The 22469-nt window shown below is 38.6% G+C and overlaps 2 protein-coding genes across 2 annotated transcripts in view; both read left to right on the forward strand.

The window, feature by feature from the left end:
• LOC134820871 (uncharacterized) overlaps nt 1-22469 on the forward strand; it is a 1079557-nt gene that overhangs the window by 975465 nt on the left and 81623 nt on the right. The gene's annotated exons all lie outside the window — the stretch shown is intronic.
• Nucleotides 11394-22274, forward strand: LOC134820862 (poly [ADP-ribose] polymerase tankyrase-like). Its single transcript, XM_063831506.1, has 7 exons — nt 11394-11560; nt 11773-12495; nt 12948-13145; nt 13313-13465; nt 14621-14758; nt 15475-15615; nt 16200-22274. The coding sequence occupies exons 1-7, from the start codon at nt 11447-11449 to the stop codon at nt 21660-21662; spliced, it is 6930 nt and encodes a 2309-aa protein (XP_063687576.1). The 5' UTR covers nt 11394-11446; the 3' UTR covers nt 21663-22274.

Here is a 22469-nt window from a genome sequence, read left to right on the forward strand (position 1 = left end):
TATCATGCGGACAGTCAAATGCAAAGACGTTCAGACAGAGCCCCCTCTTCTTCCAGTCAGCGGCATGCAGTTACCACGAGGTACAGTAACTGGAGATCAAGCCCGACTAGATATATCAGCAAGATCAGTTTGGAATGCGTTGGAAAGAGCATTTTTTGATGTAAGAGTGTTTCACGCTCCTGCTCCAACCAACGCCGCTAAACCAATTCCTATGATGTATTTGATTTTGATTTGAAACTTTTACAAAATAGCAAATATACAAATGTACAGCAAATCGAACAAACATATAAAATGGGCCGAAATGTATAAATGCTATAAAGCGTGGGTCAGTGAAACAAGTACAGAGGACAACTTTTAAAACACGAGGTTTATGGCCGCCCAAAGTCTCAATAACGTCACCTCCACCTAGTAATAAAATTATGAAATATGAAGTGTGAAACAAATTATGAAATATGAAGTGTGAAACAATCAAGAAATAGCTTGTATATAAATTATAAAATTGTCTCTCAAATACAGATAACTTCCGAAAACTATTAAGATACACAATACTCATTCAAATACTGATCAGTGTCCGAGAGACATGAATTTGATTTTGATTGAAATAAATTTTCGTGCACATACAGAATGAATGGTTAATAATTTAATTTATATGTAGACCAAGCTCTGTGCACGGGATGCTTCCTGGAAGAATCCAGTTCTTTTAGCGGGGCACCCTACCTAAAGCCAAATTGAGATATAATAATCATATTCCTAGAGAAATAATCAGAAATCGAATACCAATCAAATAATATGATATATATGAGTAGTAACCATATTTACTATGCAAAATGCCCCAACCACATAGTGTAAATTTATATAGAATTCAAATTCCATATCATCATTAAACCTCAATACCTAGTCAATATAATAGCCCAAGCAAAATTAAATAACTTCTTATATACCTTACTGTCATACTACAAATTAATTAAACATTTGAAATCTGTTGACCAGAGAATAAATTTCTAAGCCTAATGCAAGTGAAATAATTTAGATGCAATAATGAATGCCTAATGTGAGTATCATTTGTCAATGTCCTTGTAAAAAAGTCTGTACAAGAGATATGAGTAACTAATATAGAAGAAAAAACAGGAAGTTGTCGTCTGTTGTAAAATAAATAAAATATCTAGAATATAAATTAGAATATAAAATAACATTCAGTCAATGTGTCGTAATAAACTGTACAATTATCAAATGTTAAAACTGGGTGATACAGTCACCAAAAAAAAATACTAAGTATGATAAGTTAATAAATTAAATGTGGTCTATAAAACTACCACTAAGTATAATAGGTCAATAAATTAAAAGTGGTTTATAAAACTACCACTGTGGGAACCCCTTCTCCAGTTAAAACATGTCAGTCATGTGCAAAATCAATCAGAATGGTAAGGTGGTAAAAAAGGGAATATCTTTTCGATACATCAATTATATATGCCTCAGATTTAAAAGAATTAGAAGTTACTTAGTTATCGGCGACTATGATTGCAGTGTAAAATTTGTCATATGAATTGTCGACGGTATAATTAGGGTCTGTTGTTATAGATGATAGTAGCTGTTTCTTATACGAATCACTAAAGCTTTTAACATCGGGCAGATTTCGTAGATCTGTTGGAACATTATTCCAACATTTTGCCCCCAAGTATTGAAAGTTTTTATGTGATGTTGATCTATTGACATAAAGGTTGCAGCTTTCGCCGCTCCTACTACCTCCTGATATGTAACTAAATTTGTTCATAAAGTTTGTAGGACAATTGTCATGGATGATTCTAAACATATAATTTGACAGATGGAGTTGTCGTCTAAGATGGAGTGGTAACCATTTCATGTCTCTATAAACATTAAGGCTGCTCTCTGTTTTTGGAACGTTGAGAGCTATTTTGGCTACCTTTTTGTACAGAGTGTCAAGTTCAGCAAGTTTTGTCTTGCCAGCTCTACAATAGATCGTGTCTAAATAATCGAATTGTGGCAACATGAGTGCATTGGCAAACATTTTCCTATATTTAATGGGTAGCAGTGCTTTACTTCTATACATGGCACCAATTCTCTTCATGACCTTCCTAATAATATAATCTACATGGCTTTTGAAGTTTAATTTACTATCTAGAATGAGGCCAAGATATTTTGTCTCTTTGCACTCCTTGATTGTGAAAGTTACCTCATTACAATCAATGGTTATTTCATCATGTTGGTCAACAGAATCAAACAATAGGAATTCAGTCTTCTTTTCATTGAGTGATAATTTATTAACACTGAGCCATTTAAAGATTGTCATAAGTTCTATTTTCATGTTTATAAATGTGCTTCTGCAGGTTTGATCAAAGAATAGTGCACCATCATCTGCAAATAGAAAGGGCTTAGATAGGTTACAGGCATAAATGATGTCATTTATGAAGATACTAAATAATATAGGCCCAATGATGCTTCCTTGTGGTACACCACTCAGAACTTCTAAAAATGAGCTTAGATTGCCATTGATCCTAGTGCATTGATATCTACAAGATAAGAAGTTCTTAAACCAGGTTAAAGCAATGCCACCAATTCCATAATATGCCAATTTTTGAAGCAATATTTCATGATTCACTGTGTCAAAGGCCTTCTTAAGATCAAGAAAGATGATTCCTGGTTTATAAGACTTAGATTTACTCATATATATTTCGTCCATCAGATCGTACATCAGATAAGTTGTGGAGTGATTTTTCCGAAAGCCATATTGATGCCGGATGAAAAGTTTGTTCTCTTCCATGTAATCAGTGAGTTGCTTGCCGACAAAGTATTCTATAAGTTTTCCTACAAGTGGAAGGATGGATATTGGCCTGTAATTATTAGGATCATCTTTCATTCCTGCCTTATGGATGGGAGTTACTCTAGCTTTTTTACAAAGGGTTGGTACAACACCTGTATTAAGGCTCAGATTGACAATGTGGGTCAGTGGCTCAACTATGTGTGGTACAGCTTGCTTAAGTAAAAATAGAGGCACATTGTCATATGAGGCCTTGTCATTCTTGAGCGTTTCGACATACATTAGGATATCAGTTTCATTTATTTCTTGGAATCTATCAAATGAGATATTAGAAGTTCTAGGAGGTAAAAAATCAGTAAAACTAACTCTTTCAATATTGGGGGCCTGATTTTGTAATCTTGATCCAACATTTGCAAAATGAAAGTTAAATAGCTCAGGATCATTCTCATTGATAGTTTGACAATTAGTTGTACCAGGGGTCATATTTGATGCCAGTTTGATAGTTTTCCATATCCCTTTAAGATCATTCTTGGCACTTTTAACTTGTAGATCATCGATTACATTAGCCTTTTTGCAGGTTTTAGCTAATTTATTTCTAATATTTCTCTGAATCTTGTAGCAATCCCAGGCCTCATTACACTTTATACATTTGCTACATGTACCACATTTATTGCAATTTCCATTGTCTCTCTTATCCTTCTTTTTACGGAATTTCTTTAGAAGAAAATGTGTATGATTAATGGCATATAAAAGTTCAGTAGAAGGTTTATGTATGAACTTTTCATGCCTTTCTATGGTCTTGCAAGGGAAGAAGGTTGCATATGGACGTGTTCAAACCTGGTTGGTGGTTTTGTTTCATTTTTCCCACTCATTACTTCTGGGCCCCCAGATTGAAATCTGTAACATTTTAAGAAAAACTGAAACTACAGACAAAAACTAGACCCTTTGACTGAGGGCACCCTTGAATCAGAATTTTTGTAACATATTCAGGTCCTGAGATATATCAGTTTAGTTGGGGGCCCTGGATATTGAATTTTGTAACACATTTCTATGTTACACTTTTTCAATGGGTTTTAAGAGAAGCTTCTTGATAGTTTTTCAAGTTCAGACCAGTTTTTCTAGGTCACAAAGGGTTCCATCAACCATATTCTTGACCAAATTTTGTACTTGGGCCCAAAACATTGAATTCTGTAACATATTTATGTTTTCACTGCCAAGGTCATATCTGGAATATTCAATATATTTTTGTATTGGTAACATGGTTTTTAGATTCTCATACAAAATTCTGAAGCAATCCTTATTCATATAATTTGATAAAATGGCTGTGGAACTTGAATTATGTAACATTAGAAAGTAAGTGTATAGAGCATGTATCCTAGTGTGAGGGGTGTTAGGTAAGCTATATTATAGTTTTTGAAGTTCAGACCAGTTTTTCCAGGTCACAAAGGATTCCATCAACCATATTCTTGACCAAATTTTGTACTTGGGCCCAAAACATTGAATTTTGTAACATATTTATGTTTTGACTACAAAGCTCATATCTGGAATGTTCAATATATTCTTGTACTGGTAACATGGTTTTTAGATTCTCATACAGAATTGTAAAGCAATCCTTATTCGTATAATTTGATAAAATGGCTGCGGAACCTGAATAACGTAACATTAGAAAGTAAATGTATACTGTATAGAGTATAGTAATAGTATAGTATGTATCCTAGTGTGAGGGGTGTTAGGCAAGCTATATTATAGTTTTTGAAGTTCAGACCAGTTTGCCTAGGTCATAAGGGTTCCATCAACCATATTATTGACCATATTTTGTACTTGGGCCCAAAACATTGAATTTTGTAAGTCCACAGATGGACATGGAACTCTGCCATTTCAGTGGATAAACTCGTGACCTGGCATTTTATTGTTACAAATTTCAATATATAATAGGGCCCAATTTCTATTTTCTATACAATTTGATATATAAATTAAAAGTTTTTAAATATCCAACCTTTAATCTAATTAGCTATATTCATTTGATTCAATTTACCGCGTTCTGTCGCGGATTGTCAATTTAAATTACATTACATTTAAATTGTTACAAAATTCAATAAATTGGTCCCAATTATCATTTTTTTAATTTGTTAAGTTGTTTCATGTCTTTATTTTAATGCATCAACCAACTTAAAACCAATACTAGATCAAACAACTCTGTATAACATACTCATTTGTAACCATGTTACGTTATTCAAAGAAATGGGCCTTTTATTGATTATGAACCATATACCAAGATTGTGGTAATGCCTTTATACTAGAATTGCTGCACTAATAACCTGGTTTGAGAGTTAAATACATATCATACACTAGCTGTGGTTGTAACAAACTGTAAAGATAGATTCATGAAAACAAGATGTTACAAAATGTCCATTTTGGGCCTTTTTATGAAATCAAAAGTGGGCCTTTTTTCATTCCACAGCTAAGCAAATACCTAAAGTACATTTTTGTGAAGCAAAAAGCTTTAAAATTTAATAATTGGCTGAGCCATTGAAAAGTGTAACCAAATGTTACATTTTTCAACATAACTGGGCCATTTTACAATATTATTCATAGCCGATGACCTGAGACTATTTTTTATCACAATTATAATCATCTCTGAAAGTTTCAAGACCATCGAGTAATTATTAATGGAGTTATTGTAAAAATGAGAAAACCGCCCATTTTGGCAGTGAAACAAAACCACCAACCAGGTTTGAACATGTCCATATGCCTGTTCAATATGATGACAAAGGCCAGCTGTGATAGCTTCAACATCTGTACTTTCCAATAGTGGACTGTAATCAGAACAGGTGTCTAGATAGTCTAAGAATTGTTTAACATTACGTTTACAATGATTTCTAATTTCAACCTTCTCAAATTTAGGAGCTATAGGTACTTTACAATCTATCTCACACATAATAGCTTGATGATCTCCAATACGTTCATCAAGAACAGAAGATTGGACAAAATCTGCATAACAGTTAGTGAATATTACATCAATAGTAGTCTGGGTAACATTGTCTCCACGTTTAGCAACTCTAGTTATCCCTTGAATGGTTTGAACTAGATTGTAACATCTCAAGGTCATATCTAATTTTTTGTACTGGGTGGATGAGATATTATTCTGGTCAATGTTTATATCCCCAATCCAGATAACCTTTTTCCCATTCAATTTTTTCATGCAAAAATGAATGTATTCAATAAAGTTATCAACACTGCAATAATTTCCAGAGCGATAGAAGCAGCAAACATTGATCTTGCTATTCTTAAGCTTCACCCATAATGCTTCAATGTTATCAAGCTTACTATCCATAACTAATTCTGTGTAAGCTAGTTTTTTGTTTATCATTAAGCCACAACCACCCCTAGAACTGTTTGGCCTGTCGCATCGCATAAGGTTGAAGGAGGAAGGAATATTTATGGTGTCTGTGTCAATAGTATCATTAAGATTCATCTCATTTAGGGAAAGTATGTCTAATTTATGATCTCTAATAAGTTGGGAAAGTTCATTACTTTTAGCTAAATTGAGAAGCCCTCCTTGAATGTTACAATGACCAATGCAGAGGTTGTGAAACCTATCAGCTGCATTATTAAAATTTGTCATCTTGTGAATCTTATTAATTCACAATGGAATGAATAAAAGTTGTAAAGTTGTGTTTAAACTAAAAAACAGAATAAAAGCAGGTTGTATTTGTCTGGATGTCGTACTGTAAAAATAAAACTGATGGTAGGAGTGTTATGTCAGTATTCAGCAGTATTCTAATGGTGTGCATGATACTTCAAGTGCCTTGCTAATTTAACTATGCCATAATCATTGAGATGGACATTATCCTCTCCATAACTACTAAAAAATGACGATTTTCTAAAGCCTTTCTTATCACTAAACAAGAAACGATTTGTCTCGGTTGAGACCAGTTTTACATAGGTGTATTTTCTTTGCAGATTTGATATACACTCATTGATATCAGTTATAACCTTGTTTCTGGAGAAACTCTCCCGAGGTAATAAGTTAACAATTTTAATATCAGCTCCACGTGCCCACTTGTGAAGGAAAAGTACAAGTTTTTCAATACAATTGTTTGTAAAGTCAAGAGCTCTAGCATCACCAGAAAAACTATCAGGGCACAGAAGTTTAGTCCTCATGTTGCGAGGGCTGTTCAGGATAGAGTCCACGTCATTTGTACCACACATAAGTACAATGCTTTTCACATTATTGGTATTAAGAGTGTCTTTTCTTACATCTGATTGAAACCGTTCATTGATTGCATTGGCTGTGGCACCAGGGTAGCTGAATACATGTGCCTCATGATGTTTGGACGATAGCTTTTCTCCCTCTAATTTGGAGAACATACTAGAGCTAATGTAGACACACAAAGATTTACCAGAATGTTCTATTGATCTAGTCTTAGGGGCCGAGGGTTCAGTGTTCTTAACTTGACTGGAAACATCAGACAGAGTAGATAAGGTTGCGCTGCCATCAATTAGGCGCAGAGTAATGCTTATTCTCATGGTTTCAGACTTGTCCTGGATGAGGCTGTGTTCAAAGCTGGTCTGGGATTGTCTGGTCATATTCATTATGTCACCATGGGAGAGGGTGAGGTCAGCAATATGAGCTCTAAGTTTGGATCTGAAGCTTAGGACTCTAGTAGCCCCTAAAGAGATGGTGGAGATCATGGAGCCTGGTGAAATTGACCTCTCGTCATCCGAGTGAAAGGGAATTCCTTGCTGACCATTTCTATACTTGGTAATCATAGCACTATTGAATTTCAATTTTGGGAACTGTGAGCGTAAGCGTTCTAGAATAGACTTTAGGTATGGATTGTCTGCTACTGGCCTTGTGTTATGAAAGCCTCCATTGTAAGCGTAGGGAAAGTCCCCGTAATATGCAACTGCCCTATTCTCAAACTTATGAGTATAGTGGGTTTCTATATCTAACTTGGCAGTGTCAACAAACTGAAAAACTCCTCGACTCAAATCTTGGTATGGATTGATAGAGTTGCTCACATCATTGTCACCATTTACAGAGTGTTTGGGATTTTCCAAATTGATAATTTCTGCTGAATGTTCACTGTCTTCTGCTAATTTGGATAGCTCTTGGGTTAACTCAGAAACAAGATGCGAGGATGACCTATTACTGAGGGGAACATTGATAGACTGTTCACAGTGATCAGGTACCTGGGGCAACACAGGGATAAGTGAACCATCGCTGAGGGGAACTTTGAGTGCACTGTCACTTTCTGATAATTGTTTATAGAGAAAAGAAATTTGCCGACGAAGACTATCATTCTCTCTTAATAGAGTTAAACAATTTGAACATTTATCAGTAGGACAAGAGCCGTTGCTGGGGAATTTAACAGAATTCCCTCGATATCTCAGATTGTAATGTCTTGAGCCAACTGGTATTCTAGACATAGTTTATCACAAAAAGATGCTACTGTTCGAAATTTAGTTAATGATTACAGTACCTTTGTAGCACTCCGGAGGATAAGGATAAGTGATGTCTGATAATCTTTAGGTGATAGATGGGAGTAAACTGCTTTAAAAACCGATGTCTGATAGTCCTTAGGATGTCTTTAAGATAACTTTATCGTGCAACAACCATTTACATTGACATACAACCTGTAATGGTCGTTACATTTACCGAGGCATTAGTTCCCACTGGGGGTCCTCAATAAATGTAATAGATTTGTAGTGTTGTAATTAGTTTAAAACTAAAAATTGCTTCATGGTGGTTTCTTATCACGGCTACAGACTTTCCCGTACCGGATATAGTGGTCGAGATGAGTCTGTTCAGCCCTCTTCTTCTTCAGGTCGGTAACCAGATGTTTCCTCGTTGCTCGTTCTTCGCTAGATCTATCTGGACAGATCCATACATTTTTGTGGGTCTCAACTAGCCTCAGTCTTCCTGTTTTCATCAGAATCTGTTGAACCGCTGTTGAGCTTGGGACAGTGATCTTTACTGGTCGGATAGTCGTACTACCTGGCCTCTTCCTGCCGACTCTAGTCGCTTCGAAGTGAGGTTTCTCCCCAATCTCCTCCAGAACTGCGGTTACTAGCGCTGGAAGCTGTTCTTCCTCTTCTTCTTTCAACCCAAACACAATCAGGTTCTTGCTCCTGTCCTCCTCTGCAGCCACACTCTTCATCACCTTCTTCAGGATTTTACTGTTGCAGACCGTACCACTTGCACTGTTCTGTTGTACAGCTGCACTGTAGCTCTTAATCCCTGACTCCACCGTTGTTTGCACTGTCTCCTTAACCGACGTCTTAAACAACTGTAGTTCTTTGTCCTTCTGCACAAGCAGCTGGCCCTGCAGCCTGATCAACTTGTCCTTGTCTTCTAACGCTTCCGTCTTCAAGAAATATATGATCTCCTCCATTTGAGCCATCTGGCATTCATGCCGTTGAACGAGGTCTATTGCTTCCACAAGCCGAAGTGCCAGATGCTTTTTATAGACAGTTGGAGCCATAAATAGTTCTCTGTCCATATCTCCACCAATATCTCTGTCGTCTATTTTCAGTTCTTTTCCCAGCGCAATGAACCACTTAGTACAACTGTCCTTCAATTTTGTCTGTTCATCATACTCGAATCCTTGAATTTGGTCCAGAGATTGGGTCACCTTACGATCATCCTCCATAGTGTACTTGTATAGGAATGTACAAGTACACACGCAAAGGCTAACTACGCGGTAGCAGCAAACTGAACTTATCGCAATTTACAAAAGATAAGGGAGCTCGATAATTGCAACGTAAGCTACACTGACTACACACACTTGGCTCACGAGACTGAGAAGAAAAGAGCATATAATGCAAGGGTCCTAGAAGTGGAAAAAGCTACCTTTACACCTTTAGTTTTCTCCACAACAGGAGGCATGGGAGTCGAAGCGCAACGCTTGATTAAAAAGCTTGCACAAAAGATGGAATCTCCAACGGGTCAGCGTTATTCAGACTCAGTTACATATCTTAGAAAGCGCTTGCGCTTTGAGGTATTAAAGATAACGGTTATTTCGATAAGGGGGGACAGAGGGCCCAAGTTGCGATATAAACCAGACAATATTGAAGATTTAGATTTAAATATTGAGCCCTTTGGCTAGAGAATACTTTCTTGAATATTTTCGATAGTTTTTAATATTGGTAATATTAATGAATTGTAATTGATTGATATGTAATATTTAGGCCCGTGGCCAGTTTTCATAAACACACCGATCGCAGATATGGCAGAATTATAGCAGGCTGAGCCCCACTCACTAATAAAAGTACGGGTTCGAGATTTGTTGTTTGTTTGTCTAGTCTTCACAACCTCTGGAGGTATGGGACCGCTATGCACTGTATTTGTAGATCGTGTCTCTGAGATGATAGCTGACCATAAAAAAGAAGCCAAGAGCCAAGTCAAAAATCATATCAGAACACGATTCAGATTTGATCTGTTAAGAAGTACACTCATTGCACTAAGAGGAATCAGAGGAAGATCAACGGCCCAGCATCTTGAACTGCATGACATCTCCTTCAACCTCATCCCCCAGAAGACGAGCTTTGAGGTCTCCTAGATTTGTTTATGTAAATTTTGATATTTTACTGTACTATTTTATGTTGTATATAATTTTACGGACGAAATGATCCCAGGGGGGACTCCCAACCCACCGCTTCGGCGGGTAGTTGACGCACCTTTCACAAGCAAGAGCCACTTTGGTCTACTTGCTGTGAGGTGTCTCAGCTACATGGGTTGGGGGTCCCCCCTTTTTTTCTTTTTTTTTTGATTTGTTGTTTTCTTGAACGATCGGGAAATCTGTGATTGAGAGTTAAATGAACAGGCATACCTGTAGTACCCAGTCTAAAGATTTAGAACTTTTTAATGGTGCACTACAAACCATAGTACTATATTTATGCAATCCAGCCACATTAGCTATTACTTTGGCATAATTATTACTGAGTTTCTGACCATCATCGTGTGGGACCTTTTGAACCAAGGGTGTTCTCGTCCGTGTATTTAATAGCTTAATAGCTAACTGTTATTATCTTAACACTGTATTGGTTGGATTTTATCTGTTAAGAGATATTCAGGGTCATCACGCTTTGTTGCAAAAAGGTGATTTTCCCAAATCTTTGTGATTACGTTTAGAATTATCATTAACTATTAACATTCAATTGGAAAATGCCCTTATTTTCTCTTGTTGATAAGTTGCACAGCTTTCCTTGTTTTGCAATGTAAAATTTTCCAACAGAATGCTCCACTTCATTCGTATTTAAACAATTTCTACTCTTTTGGTTAATCTCAGCAGGCGGTGGAGCGTTATCATCAGCTTGAAAAGTAAAAATTATGATTTAATGGTCAATGGAGGATGACATTCGCACTTAATCACCGTTGCACCAGTTCCCTAGTCCTAGTACTGGGGCATGGGGTCATTGGGCACAAAATCTGAGTCTCTGTGTCACAAGCCTGTGGTGGTTGTGACTGGGAGGGTACATTAAGTCACTGGGGCCAGGGCTTGAACTCCTGGGAAAGGATTAGAGAAGCCATATTATACATATTCTTCAGTTTCTTATTGTAATAAATAATATTGAACTCCATACTGTTTTCAATAATCACAACTATTAATATGAATTAGGAGCATGCTGTAAGGTCTTGTCAATAATATGCTGTAAAGAACTGGCATGAAGGATACACAGGCTGTGTTATTCAGACGGGGCAGCTTTTTAGCAGTTAGACATGATAAAGGATGGTGGCTTTCCCAACTTTATACTCGTGTTTTCGAGGGATCAGAGAAGGTTTGAAACTTTTTTACTTATTAAAATCCATATTATGATTTATGTTAAGTAAAACTTGATAGATTTGTAGGGAAATTGAAACAGCATTTCACCTAGGAAAGACCTAAGTCTATGAACTATGATTCCGAGTGTTCGAAAATTCCCTCTTTAAATATTTTAATTGTTTGTTATATCATTAAATGGCTAGTTATTTATTTATCACGATTTTTCAGGCAAGAATACGTTGGTTTGACGAAATATCTGAGAAAGGTTCTGATAAGTTATTTGTGATAGATGAGTGCAATGATATTCCCGCGAAGAGTATAATTTGCTCAGTGAAAGTCAAATGTTTGTCCAGGCGACCAATGAAAGTTTCTGTTGCTGCCATTGATTGTAAGTTGGTTGCAAAACTCCTGTCAGAAAGTAAAAACCCCAAAACTTCTTCAAAGGATTTATCAAAAACATCTCCTAAGAAGGCTACTAAAAAGAAAGGAAAGGGAAGTCTAGGATCTAAATCTAAAAGAAAATCAGCCATCAAGAAATCTGCAGCTAAACGTAAAGCTGTAACAAAAGCTGGACCTGCTGCTAAAAAGAAGAAAAAGGTTACTTGCTACTCCAACATAACTCTGTATCAAACGAACCCAGTGTGGGACCCAAAGACAGATATACCTCATGTTGCACCCACAGTGAACTCAATACTATACACCCGAGCTGTGAGAAACAAGCAGTATGGAGAGGTTGAGAAACTGCAAAAAGACTTGAAACTTTTTGCTCATCTATTCGGCTATGTTCAAGGACAAGGGTGTTGCAACAAGTTGGTTTCAAAGAATTCCTGGCACTTTGCTATCGATAATAAAGATAAGAGAATGATAAGCCTTTTGAAAAAGTTGTCAGATAAAGAGAATATTATCTCTAACAGTTCCCACAGAGTCGGGAAGACAAACAGTTTACTAGAAGTAAGTGTAATTCTCAATAGATTTCGGTTTTCATTTAGTTATTATCTACCACTTGATAGTTAAACAGACATAGTGCTACTGACCATGTATGCCGTATGGAACCACATCAAGGAATAGTTTTTTTGTTTTTTTGTTGAAATGTTTATTTAAAACCAAAACTGCCAAAACTGCCAAAACCGATGGTTCCCCTCGGTCTAGGAGGGAGCCAGGATTTGTCCTTCAAGCTCTAACATCGCTATTTGTTAACCAGTGGCCTCCATTAAAGGTAAGTTTTTTGGGGCAGAGGACACCATGACCAGTCATATTGGGATGTAGTTCCAGGCCACCTCCCATGTGGGCATGTTGGTTTTGGCAGCAAAAAATAGTTAAATGTCATAATTATCTTTGACAATATCAAAGAATAGTTTAATAAATAATTTGAATAGTTTGATAAATCCTTCTTACCCTCTAAGGTGGTTAACACAGGTACGTACAACCCTGCTTCACTTGGCATAGAGCATGTCAGACCCCTTACCATGGCACGAGGTAGCCGTGAGGGCATTAATGCCTTCCAACCCTTGTACACTGATGGCAGTAATGTTCTAAACATGAAAAGTGTCGTCAAGTACGCTATTAGCCAGGGACATGATTACCAGTTCATAAAGTTCCTCGTAAGTTATTACAGAGGATTGTTAAATTATGATTAATAAATTCTTGAATTTGTAGGTGTTTAAAATGCATAATCTCGGTTAAATCACTACTTTCACCTTTGGAAAGCGGTGGAAAGAGCAGAAATTGGAGCCAATAAATATAATCCACATAATTGCCTCATTTGCAGATGCTGACTATAAGTCCAAAGGATTCAAACACAGACATGATAGAATACCTCACCACAGCCCTGTGGTCCAACAACAGACAAGTTGCTGCGACCATCGCTAAGGAATCTCTGGCATGCGGTGACACTGACAGCTTCAACCAACTCCACTACGAGGCAAGTTTAGCTGTAATATTATATGTAGTTCTAATATACAGCTCTCTGGTTTGAAGGTAATTGTAATTCAAGTTGGTGATCACGTGAGGGTAATTTACCTGATGAGCTTATATCTATATTATATAGATTATATGCAGCAGCCAAAAAATCCTGTATCACGTCCAACTGCAACCGTCAAGTCTATAATTACACAACCTACATAAACTAGACATAAACCTAAAATTAAATAACCTACACGAATGAAATAGCGTTGTTTAAACACATAAATTTAAAATTTAACCTGGTGCTCATGCTGGTTACTGTAATCCTGAATTCGTAATTTAATAATAGTATATAATCAATTTCTTCAAAGACTTGATCATAATATCAGTAATGTTAAACTTAAACTTAACAGACGTTATATAATACAGTCTACAGCACATTATACTAAATGTATAGGTATCACACTTTGCTAAATAGTAAATAGTGACCATGCAAAGCTTCTAGAAAGTTCTAAACACATTTACCACTAATATCAAACACAATGTAAAGCTTGATGTCAGCTTGAGATTGTGGTGCTTGCAGTCGACCACTTTATATCTACAGTATAGCTACATGCTTGAAAATACTACAAATGTGCTGCTGAAATTGTCACTCTCGGGCATGACCAGGCATGATTCCTATTATCAGTGCAGCTTGAGCTGGGCATGCCCGGGCAAGTCATAAGCTATTATTCAGACCTGTAAACAAAGTAGCATGATGTGAGATGTGGTACAGATAATATGTAGTCTGTATCTTAGGTACAAGGTGTGGCTCATGATAAGAGTGTTATGTACATGGTACCGAGTACCCTGCTGGCTGCTTGTTATGTACAAGTGTACTTGAAAGCAGACACTGCACCACTGTACTAATGACCAGGAATGCTAGGAATGGCATTCAGGCGGCGCTTCTGTACATTTTATATGTGTACTCCTTATGGGTTCCCATGGTTTCAGGATTCAAAATAATATTACATTTATGTGATATGTGGTGGAGTACGTGATTATTAAAACCATTAACAAAATGTGATAAGGTTTATTTATTTTGGAGCTAGGGACTTCGTATAACGAAAAACTATTTCTATCAATTCCAATATAATAATAAATTGTATTTGCTATTATACTATACTATTTGCAGGTGCTGGCGTTCAATAAATCAGAGAAGTTGACCCCTTTTAAATCAGTTAACTGTCAGAAGAAAACTAACTACTACTACGGCAGACTGACACCCTTACACAGCGCTGCACTCAACCCTAATGCTGATTATTTGAAACAGGTACCTCTTATCATCTAGTTTTATTAGGCCCATAAGTCTTATGTGTACATCGGCTATAATTGATTAAACTTTTCTCAAGAAATGGTCTCGCGAACTCTTTGCATAGGTCAGTCAGGCAGTGGTTCACACTCTTTTTGGAATCTCTAGTTTTCTTAGGGGTAGTGTTTCCGATATCCTAGCATTTTGCATAATCGTCTGGTATAATACAGGGTGGACATTGACTCTGAGCCGCCCTGTATAATGTATATTCTTATCTCGATCCTACACCTACGTGGCAAGTTTGCTCCTTGAACAAAACAAAACCCAGCCCTCATAGAAGGTTTAACAAATTGACGGGCAGGATGGGATGACTGGGGCTAGTTGAGCTGGTAATGAGCATACTTGAGGCATTCAATATTATAACCTTAGAATATAACATTCCAGCACATTGTGTGTACCGACACTGTGTATTCGCTTACGTCATGTGTAAAGTGACTCAATTTCGATCTGTTATGGGATTGTGATCCTGCTTGACAAGATGTTCTCTCTCTTTTTTAATCAATTATCGATAGTATTCCTCTTGTTCTCCAGTCTCCTCTGGTCCTTTGTGTCAGCCAGAGGATAATCAACGATTGCCAAGGTTTGATGCCTAAGCAATCCAAACCTCTAATATTGAGACCATGTAATTAATAAAATTAAGTTCAATAAATCAAATAACATTTAAAACAACTATTCAGATGTTGAGAGAGAACCCTCAGCCGGAGATTAGGGACGGAGCTGGGTACACACCCCTACACTACGCTGCTATCTCTAGCTCTGCAGCTGCTACTAAATTCCTGCTCAGTCAGAACATTAACCCTCTTGTTACCAGCACTGCGGTAGGTTTAATTAATTAATTAATTGATGTTCTATTAATGATAATTTTATATTATATATCAGTAATTCGTTAGAAGAGTTTTGGATTAATTGCTCAGTTTACAGATACTATTTATCTGGTCTCTTTGAATGAACCTGCCATTTTGATCATACCCCACAATTATTTGCGTATTATGGAGTTATGGATTCACCTGTTCTCATGACAAAACCCACGATAACACCAGTTTAAAAACACTTCACCTGCACTTCACCTGCACTTCACCTGCTCTTCATACCACGTGACCTCACATCATGATCAGTCCTGATGACAGGTTTGGGATTATTTTCTCTTTGAGTATTAATCTGACTCATTCTTTTCTAGGGATGTTGTACTTGTGTAAGTGTAACTCGATATCTTGTACCGTGATATTTCTGTACACAAATTTTCTTTTATGTGTATTTAATTTTATCAGTTTGACCCGCTTCACCTCACTCTTGGTGTAAGAAACCACACAAATACACTTTATCAACACTTCACGACTCATACTATTCTCATCACAGCTCTCCTTCAAGTTAAAACTTAATCCTGACCCTCTTAATGTTTCAGGGTATCACTCCACTAATGTGGGCAGCCAAAGCTGGCTCTGCAGTGAACATCAAAGCGCTGCTCGGTTACGCATACGCGGAACACTTTGCCGCGCGTACACCAGGACCTATAGACACATCACGTATTGTGGACATAGACCTGATCAAGAGTGTAACCAAGGAAGCAGGAAGGGTGAACAGTAAGTCAGCAGTAGGGGAGCCGGGAGAGGTGGAGGAGAGTATCACAGCGCGACATCTTCTAAAAACTGGGATAGGAGGGATGGAAATAGCGGTGCTGAAGGGAAAGGTTTCCACATACACGGCGCTAACATTCGCTGTGGAATGTGGACATTATGAGGCTGTGTCCGTATTGCTGGATCTCGGGGCTAACCCTAACAAGTCGCTTGGAGCAGGGAGGCGCAAGATGTTTCCTATCCACATCGCAGCTAAATACGGTCACTTGGAGATCTTGAAGTGTTTAATCCTGCACGGAGCCAAGACACGGAGTAAAGACAGGCACGGTCTCACAGCATTTCACTACGCAGCCAAATACAACCAGCTTCATTGTGTTAGTTGGCTGGCTGCCAACGTGGTCCCTGACGCTAATATTGGGGACAGTTCTGGGAACACCCCGCTCCAGTACGCCTGCGCTGAAGGGTATATCCTGGTGGTTACATACCTGGTGGAACAGCTAAAGGTGGACGTTAAACAGACTAATAGTTGGGGAATGCCCGCTCTGGAGCTTGCATTCCTGAGGCAGCAGATGGGGGTTGTGGATTACCTCCTCAATGCGGCTGATATTGATATTAACTTTAGGGACAATGCTGGTGCTACTCTCGTCATGAAACTATGTGTGGAATCTATGCAGGATAAGTGTAAGACTATGGAACCGCTGGAGTTTCTTCTGAGTAAGCCGGGTATAGACGCCTTGGCAGTTGATACTAACGGTTGTAACGCGTTACACTACCTTGCAGTACAGGGGTCCGGAACCGCTGAGAACTATGATAAAATCTTAGGGTTACTGATAGACCTCGGGCTGGATATCAACAGTAAAACTACCAACGGCAAGACGCCGCTCTTGATAGCAGTAGCTAACAAAGCAAGCGGGTATCACTTTAAAGTTAACACTGTCCTAATACAGTCTCTGATAAAACACGGAGCTGATATCCGAGATATAAGGTTGGAGCACAATAGGAATATCATGCAGTACTTTGCTGCAGGGTGCTCTGAGCTTTCTTTAGGTATCATTGAGATTATTGAGCAGGGTTCTTCTGCTGAGCTTTTAAAGGAGCTGGTTGAACATAGAGATGATCTGGGTATGAACATTCTTCACATTGTGGTGGAAAAGTGCTTCGGCTCGACTAGCTACCGCAAGAAATTAACCGGGGACCCGTGGAAGATTTTAGAGAAACTTTTAGGAAGTAGTTTTAATATGGATATTAACAGCGAGGTGAAGGAAAGAAAACTTGATGAAAAAGCTAAATGTGACTGCAAGATAAAAGATGAAGTACACACTATTGAAGTAAACACAGCAGATGACTTAGAGTGTCACACTAAGTCATGTGCTGTGTTTCCCTTCACAGAACATGGCCTCTTCAGACCCCTGAACTTCGCTATGAAGTACGGTTCAGGCATAGACGATGTCAAGAAGATCCTAGCGTACAAACCCGACCTGAACTACAAGGACAACGATGGTTTGTACCCTCTACACCACGCAGTTCTCGGAGGTAAAGTAGATCTCATACCAATCCTGTTGGAGCACGAGCCTCTAACTGACGTGCTGGCAGACCCGGGTATCTGTAAAGATAACAAATACGCAGACTACCCTATACTTGTGCTAGCAGCTATGTTCTGTGTAGACAGTGTGATGACGTTGGTGGAGGCTGGAGCCTGTACTTATTCTTCAGCACCAGATGGTAGGAACGTGCTCCACCACATTGTCAGTAGGTACGATAACCTCCATCAGAGGATAACCATAGCGGAGAAGTTACTGCCGCTTGTTGATGATGTTAATGATGTAGATAAAGATGGGAACTCGTATCTTCATCATGCGGTATCGGGGGTGGAGCATGGTAGCAATGTTTCCATTGAGATGATATCCACTTTACTTCTGATGGGAGCTGAACCTAACCTTGTCAACACAAAAGGACAAACACCTCTGCATTTTGCATTCCTCTCCTCGGGCCAGAAACATCCCAGTACCGAGCTAAGTGATCCGATAGAAGTTGTGAGTATTCTGACTCAACTGATGAAGAAAGAGTCAATCAGTGCTGCAGACTCATTCCACGGTTTTACTGCGCTTCACCTGAGTGCAATGCGCGGAGGATCAGTCACCTCCATACACCTTATCTCTCACGGGTGTGAAATTGAGGCTGTCGACAGCCAGGGTAACACGCCTCTAACACTGGCTGTCAGTGGGAAACACCAGAGTTGCGTGCTGATGTTGATTGAGAAGGGTGCTAACATTGATAGGAGTGTGTGTTACCCAATCTTCAGAAAGGATCCTGAGAAGACAAAGGAAGAGGAGCTGAAGAAGAAGACAAAGGAAGAAGAACTGTACACTTGGCTTCCTTCGAAAGAGAAGGGTTTAATTAGCCCTCCAACAAACCCCACTTCCAGCTCCAGCAACATAATCCTCTACCAGGTGATAAGACACGAGTGGCAGGGTGTCCTCTTTAAACTTGTAGATCTGCTCGGACAGTCCTTCGTTCCCCTTGAAGCTGCCATCGTCTTGATGAAGTTTAACCTGGCTGTAACACTGCTGCTCAAATTTGGAAAGAGTGTCACCCCTGGGGACTGCAACGACAAGGGACAAACTTTGGTGCACAATCTGGCATTCACAACAAACACTGAGCCAGAACTTCAGAAGAGATTACTGAATTTATTGATCAAGTTCCAGTACAATGTAACAAACACAGATACCGCGTACAAGTGTACTCCGTTACACTACGCTTGTTACCAGAAAAAGTTTGAGATATGCAAACTTCTGGTTAAACCGAACACCGTGAACTGTAAAGACATGTTCGGTCGCACTCCTCTGTGTGCATTGTTTTGGCGGGGCCCTCCTGACGAGGAAATAGTTCGACATCTGGTTCAACAGGGTGCATCCCTGGAAAATACCTGCGATTTTAATCTCCACGAATCTTATTATCCTCTCTTTGATTATAAATTCCACATCGGACAGTCTGATTACTTCACTTCCTACAGCCAACGGTACACAGTGCTCATCAAGGCTATATTAGAGGACAACATGACTTGTTTTCAGTACTTGCTTGATCTGGGTGCGGATACCAGCACTCCTTGTAGCCGGGGAATGACACCCCTGATGTACGCTGCTAAACTTAACAGAGTCACCATGTTCCAGAAAATGCTGAAATCAGCTAAATCTGATGTATTTTCCTCCAAATCGGAAGATTCCAGAACAATTTTACACTACGCTGTATTGTCCCACCCAGAGGCTCAGCTGGAAGGCCCCACTATTCTCAAGAGCTCTATTACTCATCTCAAGAAGTCCGGAACTCTGGGAGAGATTCTCGAAATCAGAGACTGTGAGAGGAAAACAGTTCTTGATTATTGCCAGAAGTTCCCTGCATACCTGAAAATGTTGGGTAGTTTATCTGTCCACTCCAACAATCACGCTTCACCAGACGATGAAACGATGAAACAACCACCTGATTTCGCTGCAGACTGTGAAAAATACTTCGCTCAAATCGAAGAGAGTAGAAAAGGGAACGGCGAGCATAAAGCGCTACCTGACGAATCTGTAAGTCTGAATAGTGATGAGTGTGAAGTTTACCGCGATGACAAGGGCGTGTTCTACGATATGCTCATGACAAAGATAGACATTAAAATCAGGTCTCGTGGATTGTATAACTTCTACAAGCTACAGCTTCTTAGAAACAAGGGGAAGGATATCTATGTTCTGTTGAATAAATGGGGCAGGATTGGAGACTCTGGGCAGCATCAGGAAACTCCTTTCCCAACGTTGGAGGAATGCAAGGCTGAGTTCATGAAGATATTTAAAGCAAAGACGAAGAATGACTGGAATGATTTGGATAACTTTGTGGCTCACTCAGGAAAGTATAGGCTTGTGAATAGAGAGTGGCGGTATCATAACCAGTTTAAGGACATTGAATACGATTTTCGAGAGGATGAATATCCCTGTCTTATTATGGCCAAGGAGGTTTTTGAAGTTCTGTTGGAAGCTACCGAGCCAAAGAACATGAAAAACATGCTGGAAGATGACCTGAAGTTAAATGTAGCTGAGTTACCGTTCGGTTTCATAAAACTGGACGATCTAGATAAGGTTAATCTAATTCTTGATGACATAGAGAAGCTTGTCGAAGATACTGAAAACCTGAAATCAAAAGCAGATCTGACAGATTCCAAGTCACAATCGGAGTTTATGATTAAAACCCAGAAGATATACGACCTGACAAACGAGATCTACCAGTTAATCCCACAAAAAGGGTTCAACGTTACATTAGTGGAGCCTCTCAACACATTAGCAGAGATCAAAGAATGGAGGACAAAACTCACAAACCTAAGAGACATGGAGATAATCAACAGAATAATGGCTGGCTCCCAGCTCCACAAAATGCGCACCCACCCTCTGACGTATGTGTATAAGAGTATCGGGTGTGATATAACCCCACTAGATCGTCTGGACGTGACAACTCAGTATTTAACTCGCAGTATATTTGCTTCTAACGGTTCAAGCTGTCAAGGTATTCGTGGAATTTACAAGCTAACCCCTCATGTTCCTGATCAGAGGAAAGCGGGAAAACGGAGACTCCTCTTCCACGGAATCTCAACCGGTGCGCTGCTCTCCATCCTGAAACGAGGTCTGCAGAATGCGCCATTTGGCAGAGCCTACGGTACTCAATTCGGCGAGGGGATTTACCTGGCTGATAACTTTGTGAAGAGTCTAAGCTATGCTCAGGGGCACAAATCACAGTTTGTTTTGGTAGCCAGCGTGGTTATGGGCAAGGTTCATCGGCACATTCCTTGCAATTACTGGCAAGATCTGATGGACTCAGATGACAAGCCAGATGTTGATACGACGTGGGCAGTTGGACAGCTTCATCAAGATCCAGCATACAATATGGTTCTTCCATGTGGGAATATGATCGGTATGGGTAAATTCCTGGAGGCTAAAAAGGAAAGTTTTTCTAGGATCAAAACTGGAGATCAAAGTTGGGGAGAGGGAACCGATTTCACTATGGGAACACTCCAGTTTAGTGATAAACCAACTGTTCATTCTTCAAGTGATGATGACGAGGAGAGCGGTGAGGAGAGCGGCGAGGATTGCAGTGATGAGGAAGATAGCGAGGAAGAAGAAGAAGAAAAAACAGATAAAAAGAAAGAGGGAGAGGAAGAGTTTATGGATACTTATAGGTACAGAAATCTACCGAAACACAGTGAATTTATCGTGAAGAATGCTGATAACATAAGACTGGAGTATCTAGTACAAATACGTTATTAGAATTTGCTTTTATCATTTTAGTTCCGTTAGGATTATTCTAAAGATATACGTAAGATGTTAATTATTACACACGTGTTCACTGTTCTCTGTTAGTAATAGTACGATAGTGCAATATTTTATATGACAGTAACGAGGTTTATTATCACAAATGGTAGTTAATTGGCCTGGTGACATGGTGTGTACAAGTATCATCATTGATGTTAAATATAACTTATAAGCATATGTTTTGTCCTTACACGCTACGTTAATTAATAGGCTCAATATGATATCAGTAATTGCTGTTTACCTTTAAAATGGCAGAAGCTGCTGGTTCTGGTTCTAGGGCCAGGGTTCTTTTTAAGATTTGTTAATTTCGGTAAAGAATAATTTATCATTTAAAATATTTAGCTACACTGGATTGTGTGATTTGTGATATCAGGTATACAATATACAGATTTCTAAAGTTTCACTTCATGGCAACTTCATGGCAGTCATGAAGTTACGGTTGTTGGTATTATAGTAATTATAATCATATTCGCAGCGATAGTAAATTATGCTTGATTGTATATTATTAGCATTATTATAACAGTAATTATCATGGTTGATTTGTTTTAGAAATTTCAATTTGAATCAGATGTTCGTTCCTCTCATTCTATCACACTAAAATTTGTGAATTTTACGCAAATAAGTTCAAAATTTACATCTTAGTTTGGTGACTCAACAACCTTTGGTGCTAATTTGTGTATCCAGTAGTGAATACTGAATAGTGACGCGATATAGTGTATGGTGTAAGTCCTCTTAATTTCCAAATTAGTACAAGGTCTACTA

The sequence above is a fragment of the Bolinopsis microptera genome, chromosome 9 (genome assembly GCF_026151205.1).
Source record: "Bolinopsis microptera isolate Bmic1 chromosome 9, MBARI_Bmic_1.0, whole genome shotgun sequence".
Lineage (NCBI taxonomy): Eukaryota > Metazoa > Ctenophora > Tentaculata > Lobata > Bolinopsidae > Bolinopsis > Bolinopsis microptera.